General features: G+C 44.1%; 1 protein-coding gene across 1 annotated transcript in view; it reads left to right on the top strand.

Moving 5' to 3' along the window:
* The window catches only part of brinp3a.1 (bone morphogenetic protein/retinoic acid inducible neural-specific 3a, tandem duplicate 1), a 42,083-nt gene that overhangs the window by 11,864 nt on the left and 11,747 nt on the right, over positions 1–18,472 (top strand). The window contains exons 2-5 of the mRNA XM_070908658.1: positions 2,079–2,269; positions 3,814–3,998; positions 17,487–17,592; positions 17,993–18,229. Coding sequence (XP_070764759.1) covers positions 2,079–2,269; positions 3,814–3,998; positions 17,487–17,592; positions 17,993–18,229 — 719 coding nt within the window. The remainder of the gene's footprint in view (positions 1–2,078; positions 2,270–3,813; positions 3,999–17,486; positions 17,593–17,992; positions 18,230–18,472) is intronic.

Here is an 18,472-nt window from a genome sequence, read left to right on the forward strand (position 1 = left end):
AAAACACAACGTAATATAGCAAGGCATAGCCTGTTTGACCTTACCTTACCCTCCTGCAACATGCTTTTTGTTAGCTTCTTTTCGCTCATTGCTTTGCACGTTTCCTGTTGTAGATACCACCAGGAATAGTAGATATAATCGGAAACAAATGCTATAAATAACGCTGGCAGTTCTTGTCCTACAGCAGTAGTCCTAATGCATATCCTCCAGCGTTCGGATTAACGCGTGTCTTCCGTGTGTCAGGTTCACAGCGTTGCATTTTACTGCATTTACAGAGTGATACCTTTTTTAGTGCCCATGAATGCTCTCGGTGCACCTCATCTATCCTGTTTCCAGCAGCAGCAGCAGCAGCAATCCAAACAACAACAACAACAACAACAAAAAAGCTCTGATAAACCCACTGTATGCTGCCTGCCCATCGCCAAACAAGGCAAGGCAGACAAAGCTAACGACTAGCTGGGGAAGAAAGTGGCAGCTAAATTGCTAAGATTATGTTTCTCACAAATAACAGACCGACCCAAATAACAACAGATATCGCACCCTGTCAGCGGGATTTAGCATTGCTTGCAAACACATGAGCCTTTGTATGTCGGCGTTACGAGCCTAACGTGTCATGTCAAAAATGGATTAATGCGGTCGTGATGGGACGGAAACTGTAGAGTAAAATATGGGCTACGTCCATGTTGACCAGTGAGCTGTAAAATATAGACGGGAGGTGGCTGCCAGTTGGACAAATTACCAGTCTTGTTACCGCATCTTCCGGACTGCAGTTTTGCATGATAAAAATCAAGATGATAAAAAAAAAAATGGTTGAGCAAACAGAATATCGCAGTGTTGAATAAATTCTTTGTTTCTTCTCCCAGGACAACATGGCTGTAATCAAGTCGAAATGAAGCATTGCAGCGTTTCTTTTCATCAGGGTGGTGTCTCAGGTGTTCGTGAGTCATGGCCGTTGATTATCAATCATTCCTCTCTGTACCGGAGAAGCGTCTGGGTGGAAAGGCAACTACCGTGAATTCCAACAGCCACAAATGGAACTTTTTTTTTTCGTAATGAAAACATTTTGTTCGTGTGTGTTTTGGACGCAAAGAAAGAAAATGGTTGACTCTACATCCTCTAGCCATTTGTAAACTGCCTTAGATGTATGTGTCTTAGTGGCAGGTGGGGGAGGGAGGGTGGTGAAGTTCGTCTTATTTGTAACTTAACATTCTTTGAACTAGATTTCCCAGCACTTGATCTCTGAGCAAAGAGAGTAGATAAAGAGGAGAGGTGTGTATGGGTATGTTTTGTGCTGCAGTCACTCTTTTGACATAACAGGGTGGATTTTGATATTGTGAATCTCACATAGATTCGCAGATTCTCACTCAAATGCATGTAACATTTTATATTTGGAGTCCTTTTCCCCCCAATGATAAGTCCACCACCTACCGAGGAGTGACTGAGAAAGGTCCACATTTTCTCCCCTGCCAACCGTGTTTATAATCAGCCGTATTTTAATAGTGCTAATCTATGCATCAAGCAGCAGCACTCAGGCTGCACTTGGTAGATAAAGGCAGCTGGCATGCTCCAAGGCCAGGCTGAATATCAAACGACTCCAGATGAAGCCTGTTCCCTCCTAAAGAGGCGCCGAAAACAGCAAGACTCTGTCCGTGATTACACTCCAGTCCAACCGCAGCGCCTCAAAAAGTGACTCGAGATGAGGAAAGATTGCGCTATTATTTAAAATCGGTGGAGAAACACAATGTTTTTCACCATGGTGCAAAGCAATTCTCTGAGCCGGAGGTGGAAACAGCATGAGACCATTCTTCTTTTAAAGAGTGGCACACAAGATTCACTTAGAGGTCGTGCAGACATCATATTTTCCGCCTGGCAAGGAGCAGATCTGAGTATGAGCCTCCCCGTGAGGGGCAAGCTGCGTCCCGTCCACTTAAAAATCACAACAATTCCCCCTCCCCCCTTCCTTTCAAGAACAGAAAACAACTGTTCAGACGGACTTGGTGGATTTAGTCTTTGCATGCAGCATTCACGTGTTGTGTGTCCTTTTCTTACACCGAGCATGTGTTTGTGTGACATTGCAGGGAGTTTGGCCGCTGGAAGGTGAACAGCTTGGCCCTGGAGAGACAAGAGAACAATGGCTTTTCCTTGCCGCTGGACCCCGAGTTCCTCGAGATCATTAGGCAGCTGGGCAGGAGGCCCAGCCTCGGCGCCGTCACTGACAACATTATCAGGAAATACGGAACCCACTTCCTGCTGTCCGCCACGCTTGGAGGTAAGTCAAGTAGATGGGCTGCGGTTCTCTTTGGTTTTACTGACCTACCCGAACACCTGGGAGAAAGGAAGTGTTGCAAAGGTGAGGTTTTGGGCATCCAGGTGGCCCAGACCCAGGACGAACATGTGGCCCTTTTCCACAACAGGAACCCCTCCAGGAACGTTGTTTTGACCTCAGGAACCCTACCACCTTACAGTCACACCCCTCTTCCTCTGCTTGTCCATCCTTGTTGCTGTAGACCATCAGACTATCAAATGAAGGTGACTTGCTATAAAAGAGTAAAAAGGATACAGATCTAGCAGTGTATCATAGCTGAAGCTCTACAGCTTCTTGCATGGCACTCATAAAACTAAATATTTGATTAAAGAGTGTCTCGGCTGTGACCGGGATCGTTTGTGGTTGTTGAAGCTCATATCCTCCGAATCAACGCGTCGAATCTGTGTTTGGAGTTGTTTCGACAAAAGGCGTCAGTGGATCCTCTGTTTCCATAACAATAGGCGTAAGTTAGCCAGAGCACTGTAATGCGCAGTAAAGCTCCCATGGCTATCTGCTGCACAATCTATCTCCTCCCAGCTCCTCTGCTGGCTCTTTTCATCTTGTACCTCTTGTGCATAAACTCTCAAAGCCATCAGTATTCAAAATAGACTGGAAGGACGTCATGTGTTGCAAACAAAAAGTACAAAAGCTAAAGCATGGCCTAACATAACCTACAGTATATGGGTAGTTTTTTTTTATGGGATGTGTTTTAAAGGCGCTTTAGGTAGCATTTTTTACACCTCAATATAACTTGACATAAACTGCTATTCCTTGCTATGATTAATAATTACGATTATATTGAATATAGACCGAATAAAGGAGCCCATTGCAATAGAAGTAAGAAAATTGGACTGCATAATTCCTTCATTTGCATTGGAAACACATGAAACAATCTCAAGCCAATCAGGGGTTTTTTTTTTTTTTCTGCTGGTTGTTAAAAGGTTTCAGGACTCAAAATAATAAGACAAATTGAATGTTTGTTTTTTTTTTTCACACTGTGGCGGAGACACGTGTTAGCCTTAATCTATCCCCAGTGGTAATGTACTGTAGTCCTGTGTTAGTTCTAATGCCTCTCCAAATTAAAACCACATTCGCCGTAAAACCCAACGCTGTTTGAAAGGATTTTTCCCCATCGATCTTCCACTCTTTCCACCGTTTGTCAATACGCTGTCCTCTGAAAAGCTTTGGCTCCGTCTGTATTGAAGGGCTTGCTCCATAAAGCGTCTCGATCTGTGCTCTACACTGTATCTGCAGACATATCACCACATTCGACACGATGTAGACCACAGCGTGAAATTAGCGAAAGGGAGCTGGGTTTCTCATTAGCTTTTCCGCCTTCAGAGGTGTTGTTTTCTCTGCTTGCGTGATTGTGTAATGAGCGCTGGCAGGTGTTCATGGGTTAATATTTACCACCACACCGCTGAGAACATTATGCGTCTGTGTATGTTCACGGGGGGATGACTCATTGACGGAGCCTGTGCATGTGTCTGCTTGTGCTTGACTCACAGGGGAAGAGTCATTAATGATCTTTGTGGACAAGCGGAAGTTGAGTCGGACGTCTGAAGTGAGTGAATCCAACGGCACAGCTGTGACTCTGGAAGCTCTGCACCAGCTGGCCGCCTCCTACTTCATCGACAGGGAGAGCACCCTGCACAAGCTGCACCACATCCAGATCGCCTCCACCGCCATCAAGGTAAAAGCTCGCCCCTCTCTCTGAGCTTCTCTCAAACGCCAGCGAAAAAGAACCGCGTGCTCTTTTGCCGAAGCTTTGAATTGCCTTTCAGCAATTTTTTTCAAAGCACGGCAAGCGGTCTTGATTAGCTAATTCGCTAAAGAATTAATGAAACCAGTGGCCAGTGTGCTGCACTGAGTGGAAACAATTCAGCAACTCAGCTGAATCAGCAGGTTTTGCTGGTTGATAAAGCAATACGATGACAACAGAATATTACGGGGTCTTTACCATAACATTGAAATATGAATGCTATAACGTCCACATGCACTTGCAATTTTGAAACTTTGAGAAGCCTCTCGTCCAGCACATGGAAATCTGCCGGCACATACGGAACCTATTCTTGCTGTTTGTTTGCGTATGTTTTTTGAGATTACAGTGCTGCTTCTGTTCCCCTCTGGGCATAAGTATTGGAACAAATTAAGACACTCTACAGTGGTCGAAGTACTTGCCAAGTACTTACCACTTACTACCAATTACTGTATGCAGTTTACGACCCATCAACAGGCCCTCGGTGGGCTACTCTGGCCTGCTTCAAATGCAGAATATCATTATTAAAACATATTTTAAAGGACATAAAAAAATCAGTCAGTCCTTGGTTGACAAAATTAGACCCTCATTTACAGACCAGGACCCTCTATGTGGACTGATAAACTTCAGCTACTTTTATTACCATTTTTAGTTAATGAACCCTTCATAGTGAATGCACTTTAATGCCTCGCTTAATGTTCTTGCCAAAAACCCAGCGACAGCCATTTCATAGGCTACCTCCGGTTACTTCAGGAGCAGAATTCCAAATAAATATGTCCGTGGTGCTTTAAGGGAAATTATCCAGAGAGAACGGCGCTTTATTACTTAATAGATTTTCTTCACACTAGACTTAAAAACCGTTGGGCAAAATGTGTCCTACAGCAGTGGTTCCCAAACGTTTTTTTAAACCACGAAAACCCCGTTTTCACCGGTTTCCGTAGGGGAGGGGGATTTGATTTTCCCTAACCATTCGATCGCTTTTCAACCAACAAACCGCTGTTCCAATGTCATGATGCCAGACCACAATCAGTCAACCTCGGTGGAGTGGGCCGATTCAAAGGTCCGGACCCAGTGAACTCTTAATGCTAATTCTTCATGCTTATTTGCTGGAAGTACTCAGAATCAGAATCGGAAATACTTTATTGATCCCCGGGGGGGGGGATTGTACAAATCAGTATCTTTGTTGGCTAGAGAGGGTTTTGTCTCCAGATGTTTCTTGAGCTTACCTGGCACCATTGCCGCATTTGACAGTTTTTTTTCCTGCCAACAAGTCGTCCCGATCAAACAACAAAAGACGTCACTTGTCCATGCCCTCCAGAAAGACAAATATAAGTGTTTTTGTTTCTCCTCACTATCGACAAGACGGCATTGTTTGTCAGGGACTTCCAAAACCTTCACAAATCACCGTTTTTCACGTCTGATGCTACGGTTAAGGTCTTGTTAGGTTTAGGAACAAAATCGACTCGGTTGGGGTTAGGGGAATATCATGGTTCAGGTTAAAATGACTTCCTCCTCCCTCAGTTGTCTACTTCTTTCCTTTGTTCTTCGACAGACAAGACCCATAACTCATATGAGAGCTTTGTCACTTTGACGTAAACACATGTCGTTTTGGGGCATCTCTTCCCCGGAAATGGAACGTTCTGGAAAACTCGAAAGCCGAGCGCCTGTATCAGCATTTCTTTGAGCTCCATCTAAGGTGACAAATCTTTCCGTCGCTTGCTCCGTTTCTGCACTGCTGTGCACCTGGAAAATCTGCGTGCAGGAAAGCATCTTTTTTTTTTTTTTCTTTCACTATATGAACTGGCAACCGTGAGTGAGCTGTTTTTTTGGGGGGGGGGGGTTTTGCCTTGGTTTTTGATGTGGTGAAGCATTGCAGTACCATTGGCCTATCCTTAAGGCACCCCAGGGGGCCACGTCACACACTTTGGAAAAACCGCTGTCGTACAGCCGGCATCCCATGCGTTATTATGTTTGAACAAGTGGAGTAAAATATTCTTTTTAATAAAAGAAACGTCGTACTGTGCAAGCAAAAAAAAAAAAAAAAAAAAAAAAAAAGACTGATCTGCTTGACATTCTTTGTTCAGCAGGTTGCTTAAAAAATGGATTTTTTTTTTTTTTCCCACGCCAGCCTTGCGTTGTATCGTTGTATATGCTCGCTATGGCGCTTTGCTTTGAAATTTGAGCAAACATGTACGCATGCACGCTCAATGAGCGAATGAGAGTTCAATCGAGAGAGGAGATGAAGCGAGGAGCATTGTTTACTTCACCCTCCTCACTCTTTCATGTGTGCATTCACAGGCTCTTATGTGGCGCAGCAGGCTATGCATATCAAGATATGCTTATGATGTAAATATCACCCTGCATCTTTTACTGCTTAATACCTTTGGGGTGTGTTCATTCATCACTCTGTCGGTTGTTATCAAAAAGAAGGAATTGAATCGGCTGAGTTCGCCCTTCGCGCCGCACACTGAATTGTCTTTGCTTTCGGGGGGGGGTGGGGGGGGGTGGTGTGTGTTCCCTCACGTGGCTTTAATGTGTTTGCACTCGCTTGTGGTAAACAACAGATTAATGTCACGGAATGTAGGTAATATCGGGCAGCCGGCAAGAACACCATCTGAGATACTGTCAGGTTCCTCAGCCCGTCTGTCGCGTCCTGTGTGCTGTGATTACACCTGCCTCTGCCGGATGTGTCGCACCCAAACACATCTGACCTGATTGTTGCTTGAACATGAACTGTCTTTAGACCTGTGATGGCATCTGTTTCTTCTTAGGCCGCAGTGACCTTTTAAACATGGGGGTTCGCTCTCGACCCCGGGAACAGTTTCGAGGACGAAATCGTTTGAACCCAAAGGTCCACATACTTGCTTTTTTTCAGAAACTCTTCATCAGCATGATGGCGTCATCGCATGACCGAAGAAAGGTCACTTTGAAATAGCTTTAGGAAACAGATACCAAAGATACCGATTTCAATTCACGGCAGCATTGTTCGTCGCTGTCCTGTGAAAACCGTGTATTTCCAAAACACCAGCCTGTTTCCAGCTTTCTGACCGTGCGTATTTCACCATCAAATTGGGTTCTAGAGGCTTTATTCGGCTTGTAGACTTAGACTTTAGACTTTTTTTATTAATCCCAGCAGCGGGGAAATTTACACAGCACAGCAGCAAAGACAGAAAGGTGCAGAAACACACAGCAGACAAGCACTGTGTCAATAAAAAAACCAGAAGTATTTTTAAAAAAAACGATATACATATAATACATACAGATATAAAAAATATGGGGGACAAAATAAATATATACACAGAAAAATATAAACAGTCTTATAGCTGTAGGAATGAACGACCTGCGGTAGCGCTCCTTCTCACACCGTGGGTGTAACAGTCTGGATGCTGAAGGAGCTGCTCAGGGCCCCCCCCACAGTCTCGTGCAGGGGGGTGATGAGAGGTGTTGTCCATCCTCCTCTCCCCCACCTCCTCAATGGAGTCCAGCAGGACAGAGCCGGCTCGCCTAATCAGTCTGTTGAGCCTCCTCCTGTCCCTGTCCGTGCTGTTGTGGTCAGACCAGTCCAGGTTATTGTTCAGGAGAACACCCAGGAATCTGTAGTTCTCCACCACCTCAATGTCCAAACCCTGGATGTAAAGCGCTTTGTTAAGTTAGAAGAGTGCTGCATGTATTCAGTCCATTTACCATATTTGACTTAAACACGTTAAACAGCGAATTGCTCATCTGTTCTGCCAAAAGACGAATCAATATGTATAATTGAAGACTCCACCAAGTGTGTTTGCGCTTGTGCGATGGCATAATGAAGGCCACCCTGACCAAAAAGATCTTGACGAGACAAAGTGAGTGCAGTGTACAGAAGTTTTTGGTGCTGCACACGGTGTTGCTCAGACCTTGTGGTGCGCAAGACCTGTTTTGAAATGAGGAACTGTGAATACTGCATGTGGGCTATTGCGTCAACTACACTGGTCAGATTTTTAACCGGCTAGCTTTGATTTTCGTGTTATAAATGAAATGCAAAAAAAACACCCCTCCACTTACCAAGTAACATTTGGGGTTTGAGCAACGCGGGACTGGTCTTTCACCAGTACATGCGGTGTAATATTGTGTGTATGAACTGCGACGCCAGCTCACAGTTGATTATTAGTTTACACGCCTAGGTTGTAGGTAATGATTGGTGGAGCGGTGTGTTGGGAAGGGGATGTCATTTCTTATAGCAGGTAGAAAAACAAACAGGAAGCAGTCTCCGAGACAGAGCTCCACCGGGAAAGCAGAAACATCAGGGTCCATTTCCCTCATTCTGACCGTGTAGCTGCAGCTAAAAAAAGCTAAATTGCTTGCCTCTTTCTGAGCCGCAGCCCATTTTTCATTGACTTGTCCTTAGTGATGTCTCACTATACAGTCCGTGAGAGATAAAACTGTACATTCGCTAAAGTGAATTGGCAAGAGGACGTAGGGCTGATTTGGCAGCCGCCATTGAACCAAAGTGCTGCTAAAAACCCCCCTCTGATTGAGATGAATAGAGAAAGAGCCCTCTGGGCTACATTTGTTTGTGAGGCATTTTCAGGTGACTGATGTAAAATATTCACAGCGTCAGCAGCCTTTAATTCTGAACATGGGTTTTTACCTCACCCCAATGAAGACAGATGCCAAGACAAAGCTGCCTTTAAGAAGAGCGCTGGTCCCCTGGTTTTAAGAGATAACATGAAAATGGTAGAAATGCCTGGCCCGGAGGCCTGGAGAACTGAGCACGGCAGCAGCAGCAGCAGCAGCAGTACTGGAAAATAATCAAAGACGGGAAAACTGAGATAGGAGTGTTGAAAAAAAAAAAAAAAAAAAAATGGCTCCGCTGTTACATAGTGTGATGAATCCGCCCTTCCATTTCAGTAATTTCCTTTGAGAGCCTCTGTCATTTGTCAGACATTTCTGTGGTATGAGTTAAGGTGTCACATGCGACCGAGCAGAAGAGACGAGACGAGGACAGGCAGGCCTTATTTAGCAGGCCTTTTAGCCCCAGATCAAGGTGCGGCAGGTACACAGGAAATGCTGCATCAATCAATGCGCTTACCTTTGATTTGAAGCCCAGGCTTCTCTGTGTTGAAGATTCATTAAACTAAAGTTTGGGAGGAGAATATCATTGACGGGGAGGAGAAGTGATAAGGAATGTTTGACCCAATTTGCTGTGCTGAGCCTCGAATGTTCAGTCAGTCAATGCGGCGTTGCGCTTCATCCGCTGGAGCAGAGGAGAACACAAGTAAGACTCGAGCTTCAGAAATCAGATAATGGCTGCTGAGGAAGAAGAACACGGCTCCCTGAGTTTGGGGCAGTTGTGATGGTAGTGTAAACAAAACGAAACCACATTTAGAAAAAAAAAAAACAAAGCACTCTGTCCTCTGTTATCACAAGTGTGATGAATAATTCATTTCAGCATCTTCATTATTCAGAAAACAACATAAATGTTTTTCTTTTGTCTTGTCTTTTTAGCCACGTCTCCAACCCCTTCAACCTTTGGCAAGATCTATAGGTTCACCCTTCCCTGATATGTTGTCGAGTGCTGCAGGACCGAGTCCTAAAACCCAGAAATGAGTCAGCACTTTTTACACTCCAGCATGGAGGTCAGCGGGTTTCTTGAATGGGTTTTTGGTCAGATGCCTCAAATAAGGTCTGTGGTTAACACAAGCTGAAGAGATTAGAGATAGATAGATAACCCCCCCCCCCCCCCACTCGTGAATTTTGAAGCTTTTGCGCGTCTTAAAAAAGGCGGTTGCTAACAAGCGGCTAAATGAGACTACAGAGGTCGTCACGGACATTAAACGTCTTCATGCCGAACACGGAAAGTCATCTACTCACTAGTCCGCCTTCACAGCCTCGCTGTGTTTATACTCTATATCTATGTGTCTATATATCTATATCTATCTATACTCTCTTCAAAGTGAAGCTCAGCGGTGGTGACGTTGAAGTAATGTGACCGTGCTGTAGTTCCTTTATAGCCTTATAACGTTAGCTTTTTACTTCTGGCGATTTCCATTTACGCTTCAAAAATCATAAAAGTGGTGTTCATTAGTGAAGATTATCTCGCTGAACAAAACGTGCAAAGTATCATGAACTTTTGTTTTTGCCACAGAGCTCATTTTCTGCAATACTCCAAAATCCCGTGGAACAAATCCCACTGGCTTTTAGTGGAGGTGAACCAGGGGCGACGCTAACTTCTGACATACAGTCATCCCTGCAACACCCTATAGGTGAAGAGGCTTCAGATAATTGTTGGTGGAGGACAGCTCCTGGCTTTAGTCTCTCACATGTTTGACATATGATTGTCAACATTTTTGTTGAGTCTGACTTCTTCCAGCCATCGCTCTTTAATCTGCAGCTGGTTAAAGGAAGGGAAGCCTGGAGAGCACAAATAAATACACAGAATCTAATTTGCTCTCTCGGCTCCCTTTTCAAGTGAGTGGTACGTCCTGTAAAAAAAGCATAGCTTAGATTCCCTTAAAGAGACTCGGTGAACATAACGCCACATACAGTATTATTCCACTTTCTTCTTCCAAGGGTTCCCCTCTGCTCCCCTGTGGCTTCGAGGCGCCTTTTTTTTTTTTTTGTTCTGTTCGAGGGCACATAATAATCTCATTCTGATGCTATTTCCTTCCTCTTCCCCTTTTTCTTGCTCATAGTTTATAAGCTTATCCCTCGCTGGTTGACATTAGAGTCTAAGCCAGCGCAACAAAGTGGTCTTAAAACATGGAACTGAAATCCTCAAAGACTGCATAAACAGGCGCAAACGTATCTTAGATGAGAAATGTGGATTTTCACGTCTGCTGTGCCACGATTAAGCAAAATGACAATTCTTGGAGGTGTGCAGCGAACGAGGCAATTTTGAAATGAGCGATGATTTTCATGAAACATTAATGGGATCTTGTATCTTTTTTTTTTTTCCCCCAGCGAGCAGAAAGTGCAGCCATTTAGTCCATTTAAGTCCATTGTTGCTCAATCTGGCAACACAAGCTCACTAAGTGACATTTTATGCTGTTTTGTGGAATTATTCATATGAAGGATTCGCAGCAGTGATGAAAAAAAAAAAAAAAAAAAAAGAAATTCGCTCTCGCCTAACTGGTCTTATAATAATATTAAAGCCTTACAAGTTTAAATAATGGATGTGCCTCAGAGCCATCTGTATCAGTGGACCATGTTAACGGGCTAAGTGCTTGCGTTGCCCTGCCGAGGCCCCACACCAATAACAGAGAGGCTATCATCCATCTGTACACTGTACAAGACAAGGCGTAATCTGATTAAGATAATGCAGGTATTTCAATAGCCAACTTGTAGCATCATTTCCTTTCACCGTGTTTCATTTAATTCCGTTTATCAGCTCTAAACATTCAGTTCCAGCTCCTCAATGAAATCACGTATTTTTTTTATGGTGGTGACTTTTCGCTGTTATTTCCCAGTCTCTCATATTTGAGCTTGAGAGAAACTGAGCTTGTTTCTGTGTGCACAACCTCTTCAACATCTCTCCCTTCCGCTGTAGAAACTGAGTAAAACTAGCGGCTGCCGCGCTAGCGCACCGCGTCGCCTGAAAGTGGGACTGCGTCAAGTTTCCCCCCCCCCGAACAATGCGCCTGGCAGCAGGCAGACGACGGAGGGCAACATGAAGCTAAAAAGGATGCCCCCAGGGCTCACTTGGGAATGGTTGCTTGCTGCTTGAATATACACACTGGGGGGGGGGGGGGGGGGCACCCTGTAGCTCACTCAACAAAAGGCCGAGTCCTTGCCGCGTCACCCCCCCTCTCTATCTCCCACCTTTCCTCTCTATCACTGTCAATTCCAGGCAAAATGCCCCAAAAAATCATCTTAAAAAAAATGTACAGTGCTTAACAAATGTATTAGACCACCTGTCATAAAAATGAGAAAACACAAATATTTTAGAAATCTGTCAAAAACTTGTTTCAAACTAAAAATTGTATTGTTATTTATTAGGCAAACAACAAACTGGAACAACTAAATAGTCCTTATTCACATATATTAACCAGAAATCTTAATATTCTGTATGACCTCCTTTGGCCCTGATGACAGCTTGCATTCTTTGCAACCACTAAAACAAATGTTTCTGTTCAGGAATGCAAGTAAATAACTGTAATTTGGCATCTCAATCAAAAAATAACAATGTGCTTTATTATTTTCTTTCTGCTTTTTTGTAAAACAGTAAATTTGAGAATTCATGGATAACAACAATAATTATATTTTAGCATTAAAGATATCACTTTGATCAAAGAGCTTGGCTTGCACATACTGGTGGATTAACCATTACAGAGACATCAGATATTTTGGTCATCAGCAATACTGTTCATTTAGGGCAGCGGGGGCAAACACCTTACACTGGGCGGGGGGTCTAATACATTTATTAAGCGCTGTATATTTATATACATACACACTGGTGACAATTACTAGTAAAGGAAAAAAAAATGTGAATATATGAGTGAGGAGACATAACAAATGCTTCCATACAGGGCAGGAGAGCTCAGTGAATGGTTAGATAAAAAACGATGTGTATTATATGTGATGTGGCGTATCGTGGCGAAGAATGTTATTCATCCCTCTAGAGTTACTAAGAGGATCTGTGCCAAAGGGGCACTGAACCTTCCTAAGACACTTCTACCGTCAGCCAGCTGTAGTTGACTGGTTGGTTGTTTCCTCTCCTTTTTTTTTTTTTCCCCAAGGCAATATTTTATAGGCCTATATGTTGATTCATGCTTGTGAAGCTGAGCACTGACCTGATGGCCTTTTTTTTTCTCTCACTTGCCAGCTTAAAAGCTTGCTGGTTCAAGGATTCTGTGCAGAACAAGAGTTCGGCAACTTAATGGGAAACCGAAATGAGCTTTTGTGGGATCGGACCTCTTAATTTGAGCAAACGTTTCTAAAAAAATTGATCCTTTGCTTAGTTTTGCTGCCATGCCACCACGGTCACTCCAGCGTGGAGGAAATCCGCCAGCCCTGAAGACATTCCAGAAGTCACACGCGGAATGTATTCAGGATTAATGCATTCCAATGCATTAGACGGCGAGAGGACACCAAAAGGCAAGCCTGGAGGGCGACGTGAAAATTCATGGTGCTAAGACAAACAAGTCACGTCCGCAGCGTGTGTGAGCATCGCAAACTGCTTATTCTAGGAAAGCCTTTAAGTGCAATTAAATGTTCCATTAAATGCAGCTGTTAGTTATTCCAACACAGTCAGCACAATTATCTTGCACTCAATTACGGCACATTAATAATTCCCTCACCGAGCGATCCATGTCATTTGCATATCACATTTTTGGAATCACTTGTATGTTTTTTTTCTCGCTTTTAGCACACACACAAAAAAAAAAAAAAGCCCCGCTGAGGTCCTTGGAAGTAGTGAAATATACAAAAGGAGATATATATTTTTTTCCTTTTCTTTTTTTGGGGTCGATTTCTAATAGAGACGGCTGACTGTGCACACATGCTCTGCTCCACTGGGCTCTTTTTGCAGATGGTCTCATTGCTATGCATAGAAAAAGCCATCTTTAGATTTGCATTTGGTCAATTTTCCCCTTTAAGTTGGACATCTGTCTGTGTTAGAAATTAATCCACGGATCCCCGCGGAGGCCGCTCGGATTTTAATTAATTGTGTTAACGCGTCAATAATAAAAGAAATAGAAGAATGGAAGTCAGTTAGTCTCCCTCTTCCACGCTCTCTCTGTCCTGCCTAAAATGATGGTATCTTTGCATTCAAAACTCGCACTGTAAGGGTATTTGGATATTATCTACCTGGGCGGGCCGCCCCAGCAGAGCTTATGTATGGGAAACGCTGTTCATGTCTCTCTGCATTTAGATTTCTCTTTGACCTTGCAGCTGTCAAAAGCAGATGTCAAAAGAAAGACAACTTTTCTGCCCACAGCGGCAAAAGTCTTCCTCTTCCTCCCCGGCTGGATGCCGCGGTTGCTGTCATTAATCTAGCGAGGAGATGTTGTTGCTTTACATTGGACCTCTGGGAAAATATTAAAAGAAGACACCGTCATGGTGTTTGGCAATAATTCGCAAGTGACAGCGAGGGAGATTGATTTCCCTTCAGGTTGGCAGTTTGTCTTTGCCGCCCGTGGAGCCGAGATATACGCGTGCTCTAAATCAGGCTTTTTGTCAGGGATGATTGAGCCGGGATTGTGAACTATCTCGCCGTGAGCTCAAAGGAGAGGAGAGCTTCTGTTGTTTTGTTTTTTTTTTATCAGCACAAATCTGGCGCTGCGTCTTTGAGCCTCGGATACTGTTGCACCTTTCAAGACCAGCGGGCAAAAAAGTTGGGAGATCTTTTCACGGCCTGTCTCAACTTCTCCTTCGTGCTTCCAAGTTTTTCGCCCCAACTTCTAGAGTTGGACTCTCAATTTGGAATGTTTTGGGGGGGGGGGTTTATCACTGCATTGATGCAGTCCTCATCGCTGTCTGTGAAAGTCTCTTCTGACCCGACTTTTTCATGCTTTGCTCTGGCCTGTGCCATGAATGGAAGCAGATATTTGCCGCCCTTATTTCTGTTTCTATCAATTTGCCACGTTTTTTTCCTTATTACAGCTGGCAGTTGTGAAACCTACAGCAGTTTCTTCTCCAAAGGTTGACCCGTTCTCGTGAGAAGTCGTGTGAAATTAGGTGCAACTCGCGTACAGTAAGAAATAAGCCCCTGAAATGTTCTACTACTCTCCGTCTGCGGAGTGGAATGGTGCTGTGAGAGTAATCGCCTGAATTTGCATGACATGGAGCGCAGCTAGGCTAATTTTGCAGCACGACCCAGACCAATTTTTCCAATGCGCTGCAACATTTTTAAAATCCGCTATGACACCACAAGGCCCTTCAAATGAACAGGTGTGAAAATATCCAGCCAATTTTAATCATAATAACTATTAATGATTACTGATTCATTTTGACAGCAGTGGAGTGTAGCCTAACGGCTGCAGAAACAGTCGGCTTCGCTTTCTTTCTCGTGATTGTGCTCAGTCGAGCCACATGCTGAATCGCAGCATTTTCATTTAGAATTAATGTAAATATAGAATTTGCGTCATCTTGTCATCTATGTTACATATATTATTAAAAAAAAAAAAAGCTAAAGATCAGAGTACAAATCACAGGTGCTGTTTTTCATGAATTTACCAAGCAAATTGCAAAAAGTTATTGCTTGCGGCTCTCCGGCGCGGACTCAAAGGACGCAGTGGTGTTTACCGCGGGGGCAGATGTTTATGCGGGGCTTTTTGACAATCTGGACGATCTTCGCGCACGCAACTCACCGCAGTTCTGCATGTACACCGCTTTCCTTAAATAGACAGTGTGCGTCAATGGATGCGATTGTTTGGTCCACTCCTACACGGTCCTGACCTGCTCCGAGTCAATTAACATGACTTGGAATAGGTGCGTGCCCTTTCCGCCTCCAGCCAACGCTCCCAACACGCCCCCCCCCCGCCCCACCCAACTCATGACAGAGCACTCACGAGCGGCTTCTCCTTTCCAGTACTTTTACGTAGATCGAAGCTGTCTAATGTGACTTGGATATAAATCCTTAAAAACAAAACACGGGATTCATTGCTAATTATGCACACATGGCTGTCAGATTGTGGCAGATTGTCAGATATGCAGAATCGACGCATTGGAGTGTGGATAATTAAGGTGGCCGTATCTTCTTACGGACTGGCTGGTGGATGGCCCTCTCTCAGCGCCAAACCAACAACTTCTGTCAACTTGTTTTGGCGCCTCACTTCATGACGCTGAACCATTTTTTTTTTTTTTTTCTCCCCTAGATTTGTACAAGAGTTCTCCAGAGGGAGGAGAGAAACTCACACTAACAGAATGTGTTTTCTAACTTGAAGCTGCAGCGATTTAATATCCTCCAGTCCTCAGTAGCTCACTTGGGGTGTCATACATTCTCTCACGGAGACTTTACACCTCCCACACAGCCACGTCAGTTTCCTCCGGGGGGAAGGGTTCTCGCGGGGGAAACCTTTTCGGTCAGACATGCCGTTGTGCAAGCTGCGCTCTTGTAAAGAGTGACTTGATTGGTCACAATTGAAGCAATCACACTCGCTGACAACAATGATCCCGTTGTAGTTCTGCTTCCTACTCCACCACAGGCGCACCAGAAATGTCAAAGTGAAAAACTAGTGTTAGGAATGATGTTGTGGGTTTTTATAATCACGTTCTGGCAGTCTTATAGCCACCATTTAGATGGATTTAACATGAGAAAGTTAGGACCACAATAAACCTCAAATGTAGAAGAACACTGGATGTTGGATGCAAAAGGACATTGTAATCTTTGCACCACTGAGGAATAAAGGTTCATTATTGTATATATATATATTGTATATATAAGTTATTCACACTTTATGGTTAGAATAAGTGCTTTTAGCCATGCTAACGGTGCGTCTCTATGGATGTCTGTTGGTCCAGACTGAAACTATCGGATGCACAGCCGTGAAGTTGCGTGCAGACATTCGTCGTCCCCAGAGGACGAATCATCACTTTGGCGATCCCCTGAACTTTTCTCTCGTGAATAAGCCTTCGCTGTACTTTGTGTTTAGCGCCAGTTAGGAAATGTTAGCATGCTAACACACCAAAGCTAAGAGGGAACACGGTAAACCTTATACCTGCTCAGCTTCAGCATGATAGCATTGTCATTGTGAGCGTGTTAGCATGCTGACATTTGCATTTAGCCGCTGCACTGTCTTGTTGAAATGAGAGAGCGCTTATTCAAGGTAGCTCCACCCAGGACTAACAACTCAATCTACCCAACTGCATGGGAGTCAATGTTTACTCGTACACCGTTTATTGGTGTCACAGGAGTCCAATTTGAAGAAGACGGAGGTGATTCTGTCGCCGATCCTTTCGTCACATTGCAGCCTTGTGTGGTCCTGTGACAATATTGAAGTACCTCGTGTAAAAGCTTGCACCGAGCAATTAGGCGAATCCTCGGGTGCACACATAATTGGATGAGACATGCTTCCACTGGCATCACAATGGAATTTAGCATGTTATGGGCGTCAGTGGGCATTGTAATGGGCAAAACAACAACGCGGAGATGAATTTGAAAGATGACACCGCAACTCACTCATTACGCTTTACTCCTTTACTCCAGGGATCCTTATCATAACCCAATTTCTAGCCCACTAGCTCACAAAGACGTGCTCCTAAATATGATTTGCACAATGGAGAAGTCTAGACAAAGCGTAATATTTTTTTTTTTTTGTGCTTCTCGGAGGAGGAGATAGTGAAGGGAAAGGGCGCTGTTAGTCTCATTCTGCGTGACATTTAGACATGTGCTTTCTTTTTTTTTTTTTCCCTTTATCTCTCTCCCTCTCTCTGTGTATCTAATGCTATTAGTGGGTTTTCTTTCTCAGTATGGATTATTGTTATGTGCTTCTGTTTTCCTCCCTTTAGGTGACCGAAACAAGGACGGGCCCTCTTGGATGCAGTAACTATGACAACCTCGACTCTGTCAGCTCCGTTTTGGTTCAGAGCCCTGAAAACAAGATTCATTTGCAAGGTTGGTCATCCATAATTGAACTCCCCCAATTTCTGATGGAATTGTCACAGTGTCTGTTCTCTGGCAAGCTTATAACTGCAGCATGAGAGTGTCAGAACAAATTTAGCTTCAATCACTCTTTCTTTCTTTTCTTCTTTTTTTTTGTTGTTTTTTTTTTGCCATGCGTATGCTCGCAGAGTCCTGAAGTGAATCCCAGACACTAACGATTCAGAACAAAAGTAGCAGAGCCGTGCAGTAAAAATAAAACTTTTAAGTGAATATCAGCATATTGCATGTGACACCAAGCGTATGTCAAGTGTGGCAAACACAGAGAAAGTGAGTGCATACACGAGCCGTCTAAAGTACTTACAGTGCTTCATCATTTGCATGTTTGCGTGTCCTGTTTTTGTCCCTGCCTCAGGCCTCCAGGCCATACTGCCAAAGTACCTGAGGGGGAGGTTTGTGCAGGCAGCTCTCAACTACATCGGCTGTAACGAGGAGGGCCAGTTTGTGTGCCGGGACAATGACTGCTGGTGCCAGTGCGCCGTGGACTACCCGCAGTGCAATTGCCCTGAGGTGGATCTGAGGGCTATGGAAGCCAGTTTGCTGAAAATCCGAGATTCCTGGAACGTGGCCAACCAAGACTTTGAGGAGTCAGGTCAGTGTTTTTTTTCTTCCTTTTTTGCAATCATTCAATGGCTGTGACCCTCCTCACTGACAGCAAATTAGACCCTATTGTTAGAGGAGCCTATGGGCAAAGAAAACAAAGAGAGAAAGGCCACGGAAACGAGAGACAATTGCATCCAATCCATGTCATGGGAATTCGTCAGGACACAATGCAAAATTGTAGGAAAACAACAGAGAAGAGCATCTCATGCCTGTTAAGTGAAATGACTTTGAT

The sequence above is a fragment of the Enoplosus armatus genome, chromosome 7, assembly GCF_043641665.1.
Source record: "Enoplosus armatus isolate fEnoArm2 chromosome 7, fEnoArm2.hap1, whole genome shotgun sequence".
Classification (NCBI taxonomy): Eukaryota; Metazoa; Chordata; class Actinopteri; order Centrarchiformes; family Enoplosidae; genus Enoplosus; species Enoplosus armatus.